The sequence below is a fragment of the Manduca sexta genome, chromosome 5 (assembly GCF_014839805.1).
Source record: "Manduca sexta isolate Smith_Timp_Sample1 chromosome 5, JHU_Msex_v1.0, whole genome shotgun sequence".
Taxonomy (NCBI): Eukaryota; Metazoa; Arthropoda; class Insecta; order Lepidoptera; family Sphingidae; genus Manduca; species Manduca sexta.
Window position 1 is genome coordinate 588,870 of NC_051119.1, and position 7,552 is coordinate 596,421.

General features: G+C 38.4%; 1 protein-coding gene across 1 annotated transcript; it reads left to right on the forward strand.

Moving 5' to 3' along the window:
- Positions 1-1,518: 1,518 nt before the first annotated feature.
- Positions 1,519-7,093, forward strand: LOC115449277 (ATP synthase subunit gamma, mitochondrial). Its single transcript, XM_030177052.2, has 6 exons — positions 1,519-1,719; positions 1,912-2,085; positions 2,371-2,449; positions 3,642-3,699; positions 4,169-4,326; positions 6,420-7,093. Exons 2-6 carry the CDS (start codon positions 1,922-1,924, stop codon positions 6,849-6,851), a joined length of 891 nt encoding a protein of 296 aa, XP_030032912.1. The 5' UTR covers positions 1,519-1,719; positions 1,912-1,921; the 3' UTR covers positions 6,852-7,093.
- The last annotated feature ends 459 nt before the right edge of the window (positions 7,094-7,552 follow it).

Genomic DNA, 7,552 nt, shown 5'->3' on the forward strand with positions numbered 1-7,552 from the left:
ACAATTACCATTTCCCTATTCTGAGTATAATGGTTTAATATTTTTCGTTATTTTCCTTTACTTTGGTTGCCATTGGTTCACTTTCCTGGCACTTGGACATGTCCGCGTCGTTCACTAGTCGTTCCATTCGTCGTCTTCTGAGGTCTTGTTGTCGTCTTCCAACATCTTGGCGAGATTCGTTTCTCCGCCCTCGTCCAAGCGATTGAACAGCGAAGTTAACAACTTCTTGTTTATGTGGTCCGTTTGGCTTATTTCTCTCGGCGGTAACGCCTCAATTCGTGGAGCTTCTTCTGTGGTCTGTTCATGGTTATGCACAGTATTTTCTTCAGGAGAAGGCATCTCTGTTACATAGAAAAATGATTATCACGCAATTAGACTTTACTATTTACGACATTGGTTGACAAGTCACAATATGAGTCAGAAGTCAAGTACTCTAAGCAGTGTTGCCAGGGCCCTTGAGTCGTAAGTTACGTTTCGTTTCCTAAAATGTTACATTTTTGCTGCAAAAGTTACATTATTGTTTTTTTTTTAATTTACGCGTTTTTTGCAAGCATTTCTGTAGCTACGAAACCGCGGGGACTCGCGAAGTAAAAAATGTGCGCGCGCACACTCAAGCAAAATCAAGTTTTAGTATAGGCAAGATACGTTTAATTTTGTCATGGCGAGCCATCCTAAGTGTGATATGGAGTAAAATACTTTTTAGACCCGCCAGTTTTAGGTGCGTTCAATTTGGACGCGTTGAATAGAAATGCGTTCGTAAACTGTTTATAATAAATAATTTATATTACAAATCTCGTTGTTCTCAAAAGTTACGAAAATTGCCTTAAATATAAAAATTACTTACATGTTACGCGAGAGGGTCAAAAGTAACGAAAAATGTAAGGAATGTAACCTTCTGGCAACACTGACTCTAAGGTTATTTTTCTGTCAATGTGACATTGACCATAGAGTAAATAATACACAACGTAAGTACATTGTTATTAAAACTCCATGCTGCTAATTGAAATATTCTGTTCTTCAACACCAAAAAGTAAACGACAAAATTTTATAACAAAACTACTTATACATACACTGACGTATATTCCAATTATTATCTCACTGAGTCCCCTCCATAATCCTATTTCCTATTCTTCAACGGTTGGCGCATCTGGGTGTCAAATTATAAAATAAAATCATTTAAGATTCCGTTTATGAATCGGATCATATATAATAAGTCTAGACATCCATTACTCATATCTATATTCGATGTATTTACAGATTGTTTAACAATACTATACTTGTTATACGTATAGTGAATATTACTAACATAAATGCGAAAATAACTGTCTAGCTGTTAGGTTCATTTTTATAATAATTACTTAACCGATTTTGACGTTTGATCCGAATTAGCTAGAACAATAAAGAAAAATATTTAGGTTTTAGGCTACTTAGCGATTAGCGTAAAAAAAAACTATCATACGGATGAAACCATGAGAAACACCTAGTTGTAAATAATTGCCCAAATTAAATCTAAGAAATCGCTGAAAAAATAAATAATTTTAAACGTGTATTTACAATTACGTTTAAAAAATACTTCATATTTTCAATTATTATACGAAAAAAAATGATAACGTGTCCTTGTTCATATTTTTGCACTGGCATCTCACACGATTCGTTTTCGATCACGGACCAGCGACATTTTCGTCGGCTGGTGAATTTTACCGATAAACGTACATAAAAGTTAGTATACTGTACGGAAATATTTTATTATCTCACTCAATTATCATTATAACTCTTGTAAACGCATAAAGTGTATGTAAAAATATATTTGTGTTTTTCAATGTCGGTGCAGTGTCGCTCTTACATAACATTGGACCTAACCTGTCTCAATCATCTGATTGGATCGGTGAAGTAAATTTTGGTGTTTTCCAGGACGGTGAGAATGTTGGGTCGTGTCGCTCCCGGTGTGTGCGGCCAGGCGGTGGCGGTGGTCAACCACCAGCAAAACAGGAACATGGCCACCTTGAAGGCTATCTCTATCCGTCTGAAGTCGGTGAAAAATATCCAGAAAATCACTCAGTCCATGAAGATGGTGTCCGCTGCGAAGTTAGTAGAAAGTAGATTATTTTGAATTTAGAACTACCTGAGTCAATAATCTATCAAAAAAGTTTAGTTCCTAGTTTGAGTGACATGAGTCGGGTCTTATGTCATTCTTAAAGTTGTGAGAAGTATTCCACGTGAAGTACACGTTAGTTCAACATATTTATTACCCAAAGGACTAGTTCCAATTACGAAAAATAAAACATTTTTATTTATTTTAGTTACATATCTATTATTACTTAAAGATGAAGATAATCATTACATATGTAAAGTGGGATGTGCCCGTTGCAGGTACACTCGTGCTGAGCGTGAGCTGAAAGCCGCTCGTCCTTATGGCGAGGGAGCCGTGCAGTTCTATGAACGAGCTGAGGTCAGTACACACTGGATCATATACTAATTAAAATCCGTATAATATGACAATTTTCATTTCTAGAGGTGCACTAGCTTTGTAAGAATGTCAAACAGTACAAAATTCAACTTCATAATGGCAAATTTACTTTTTTCTCCATAAATTATAATAATGAGTATAGGTATAAAAGTTAGGAATGTACCAACATTAATTAATAATGTAAAAATATACTAAAATAAATAATATAAGGTTGACTTTTTAACCAATCATTTACTTACATTCATTGTACTGGTAATTATTTTAACAATGTATGTAAAAGATGAAATGAAGGATAAAGGTGAAATTTTATCAGAGATTACAAAGAAATTACTAAATCACTATCTAGTGTAAAAGAAAGATTCATTTCCGTTGATTGTTAGTTAAAAACTTTGTGAAAAAAAATTAAGTCAAGAATATTTTTTGGAGCTTCTGTTTTTTTGTTCATTTCCTACACATAGTATTTAGTGAAATGTCAATTAATTGTTGTACTGGCAATCTGTAATATTCTTTATAAGAAAGTAGTACAGTATGTTATCATTGTTTGCAGAGATATTAGTGTTAACATTTTGAGCACTAATCGGTCTAGATAAAAATACTAATCAGACACAGGACTTATTCACAATAGCATTCACTTTTCTCTGTGGTTGAAGATGCAAGCATAATTCCTTGCTATTATGGGTGATCACAAGTGACAATTATCAGTTACCATTATGATACCTATTTGTTCATGGTCTGATCTACTGCTGGGATTTGTAAAGAATTAATGCAGTCAATTCTAATTCCTTCGGTTATAACTTCTTTGAACCTTGACCTGGCACTATATTAGAAACAAAAAAAATACATAAAACACAATGTTTGCATTTACATGCTGGGAGTGTGTTGTGGGTTATTGTTCAAACACAAATCAGTAATTTGTAATTATTCATTATGCAGATGTCACCAAAAATCTGAAATACTGTGATTATATAATGCTCCACATGTCCTGTTGTAGATGATGAATACAAAAAACACATAGCTTTCATTGCACCAGTAATGGTTTCATATTAGTGTGCAATTATGTAAGTTGGTATTGTTTTAACCATCAAGAGATTTAACATCTCTCACGGTCCTACATTTAACTTGAATCTACTTGATCAATCTTCAGTATAATGAATATTTGTGTTTGCATTTGCAGGTGGCAGCTCCCGAGGACGACAAGAAAGAATTGTACATTGCTATGACCTCTGACAGAGGTGAGTCACGCTAGCTGATACATGACAGCCGGCCTCCTGGCTTTAACTATTGCTGGCACTATCAGTGTTGTGACGGTGCCGATTGCCGTGATCATTAAACCACAGACTAACAAAGTCGGACAATAACACTAGCATTTTTGATTTATATTGTATGTAAATTGTGTTTTGATCTCGTTGTCACTGGGCACTGAGAAATTGTTATAACTTTCCAAAATACATGTTGTAACTTCTTTACTAATCGTTGTATAGAATTATGTGTACAAATGTTACGCGACATAAAACCGAACATGAAATTACATGATATGACATATTATGACTCACAATATGGCTCTAAATCTGTCAATACTCATTACTATATAATTTCATATTAATCCTTCATCCTGCATGTTACAATATCCCTCGAATCAGAATACAAACATGCTAATGTGGAGGCTTGTGACTGAGAGTGTGTGGTGTGTGGTGTGTGCAGGTCTGTGCGGCGCGGTGCACACCGGCGTGTCCAAGGTGATCCGCAACCGCCTCAGCGAGCCCGGCGCCGAGAACATCAAGGTCATCTGCGTCGGCGACAAGTCGCGCGGCATCCTGCAGCGCCTCTACGGGAAGCACATCATCAGCGTCGCCAACGAGGTACCTTCCACCTTGTCAGGAATTAATTGATGACTTTAGTTATTGTCAATTGGACTCATGTTACTGATAGTTGGATGTCTTCAAAACGTTATGTACAGACGTTATTTAATGTAGGCAAAAATATAAATATATTTTTGTTAATCCAAATCGCCTTAGGTAATTAATGAAAAAAATGACAATATGAAGCAGAATGCTTAAAACTGACCCACAATTTAAACGGAATGTATGGCTTTGTGATATTCACAATTGACAAATATTTAAAAATGTTTTGTTTGGTAGAATTGCTTTCTTTTTCTTTACTTTTCCTTTTATTTATGCTTTGTTTTCAATTAAATAAAACGACAATTGATTTATTGATATTCAATAATTATCACAAATATCGTCATCGTGGAAATGTTTAGTTTGTGTTACCGGCGCTAATATGTTCATGTCCAATGTGTGGCATAATATGACCATAACATAGATATTAAATTATAGCGAGACATTACAACAGCAATGTTTTTAATTATAATTGTGGTCATCGATGATCAACAAAATCAATATGTATAAATAACATAAACCACATTTATTATGTTCAAAACTAACACACACTTCAAAATGTGAAATTGAACGAAATCCTACAATAAAAAATTCGACGTTTATTTGTAAGTACGTAATTTTTTTGTTTTGTCTGAAATCTTCACAATCATACAAAAGAAAAATTATGCAGGACAGACTTACATACACATGGATATTCGCATTTTAAACATGTAGAAAAAGTTTTATCAGAACTTTTGTGTATCATTTTAAGATGTATCAATGAAAATCACATCGCCAACTTCCTGACTCCGAGCTGCGATTGAGTAATTTTTAAAATAGAATAATCCAGTCACAATATTTTTTTAGACTCGCCCGGGATTCGAACCCAGATAGTCATACTCGCACCACGTACGCATTTCAAATACGCCACGGAAGCAGTCACTGTTGATAATAATAGTCAGATAGTTTCGGTCTTTCTGTGAATCCCACGAAATGTCAGGCTATAATAATAGGCAGCCCTAGAATGATCGGGAGATTAGACTTCTCGCATATTCCTGCTATTAAATTTGATGGTACCATCATTCCTTGGTGCTCCAGTGTGAAGGACCTCGGACTACACATTGATGCCACCCTGAGCTGGCGGTCCCACGTTACCTCTGTTAGTCAGAGAGTTATCGGCACACTTCGTTCTCTTTATCGTCTGAAGAATCTCTTGCCATCCAAGACCAAGACTATGCTTGTGCAAACCTTAATCCTCCCAATAATCGACTATGGCGATGTATGCTATTTTGATCTGAATGCAGACCTGCTCAATAAACTCGACCGCCTTCTTAATAACTGCATTCGATTCGTTTTTAATCTCCGCAAGTACGATCACATTTCTTCTTTCCGTTCGCAGTTAAATTGGCTCCCCATCCGCCAGCGCCGCTCGTTACGCGCGCTTACTACTCTCTATTCTCTCCTTAGGTCTCCTATACCTCCTACTTATCTATCTTCCAATTTTAGTTACCTTTGCGATGGGCATGATAGGAATTTGCGTTCGTCTACCAATCTTCTCCTGAAGTGTCCTTCGCACAGTTCTGATTTTGTTCACTCTTCCTTCGCTATCCAATCTATCCTTCTTTGGAACGCACTCCCGCTCGAAATCAGGTCGTCCTCAACACGGCTGGCTTTTAAAATGAGAGTTCGTCGATTGTTGCTGGCAGAAGTAGCAGATTCCTCTAATTGACTTATTAGTGTATTTATATATTTATTTATTTTTATATATGTATATATATATGTATTTTTTTATATATCTATATATTTATATATGCGAGTATGTTTTAATTACATTTGTTTACTATTTCTCTTCTTATTTGTTTTTCACTTCTTTTATTATACACCTACCTCCGTCCTCTCTACACCACCCCAAGGTTGACTGGGAGAGAATGCCCATGGCATTAAGTCCGCCTGTATACCATGTGTACAAAGTGTTAATAAATAAATAAATAAATAAATAATATGTATACAGTTTTTAAGCGTAGCTAAAAAGTGACGTATTCTAGTGTACTTACAATAGTTATTCCGCGTTGCAGATCGGCCGCCTGCCGCCCACGTTCCAGGACGCGGCCAAGCTGGCCGCCGCCGTGCTCACGTCCGGCTACGAGTTCGCGTCCGGCAAGATCATCTACAACAAGTTCAAGTCCGTGGTCTCGTACGCGCAGTCCGACCTGCCGCTGTACAGCCAGAAGGCCGTGGAGTCCGCGCCCAAACTCGCCATCTACGACTCGCTCGACGCCGACGTCATCCAGTCCTACATGGAGTTCTCGCTCGCCTCCATGCTGTTCTACGCCATGAAGGAGGGCGCCTGCTCCGAACAGTCCTCGCGCATGACGGCCATGGACAACGCGTCCAAGAACGCTGGCGAGATGATCGACAAGCTCACGCTCACCTTCAACCGCACGCGCCAGGCCGTCATCACCCGGGAACTCATCGAGATCATCTCCGGCGCCGCCGCGCTGGACTAGACCACTCTCGCCAGACTCACTGCCAGCGGCGCCGGATGTGAGACACCCCCCACGCGTCCGGCGCCGCTGTCTGTGTCGCGTAGTACCGACCTCCCCTCCCCTCCCCCTCCTGCTCCCGCGCCGGTCGTCGCGCTCCCCCCACACTGGCTCCCTCCACCCAGGCCGGCGCGGGCGCTGCACTGCCTCGTTGTGTAAGGATACAGTGGCTGGCATTTAGCAATAAATTGTCAATATGTATACTCTGTTGTGTTTTATTGAGCTTGACATCGTATGCACCCTGGCGCCACACGCTGCGGACGGTGTGTTCTAAGACTAATCTGTGTCTCTAATGAAGCTACAGAATTTTCCTGTTTTATCTAACGAACAAATTTGAAAGAGCGAAACCTCCTCGCTTTTTTTTTTTCAAATGTAACATTATATTCCGCTTATGTGATAGAGGTCACGTACGGATATCAACTCGGCAGCAAATTAGCTAGAATATAAGGGAATCCGGAATGGCTGATATATTTTTTTTTTAATTCTCATTCTGTACTTTGTAACCAAAACTATGTCAAGATATAGATTTTGAACCCAGATTGACTTTAAGGGCTTAAAATACGCTATAGGGACGCACATAGCATGACGCAATATTACATCAAGGTTGCACATAGAACATTCGACGCCACGGGCGGCCCGGCAGTCACTTCCCTCCCTTGTTCGTA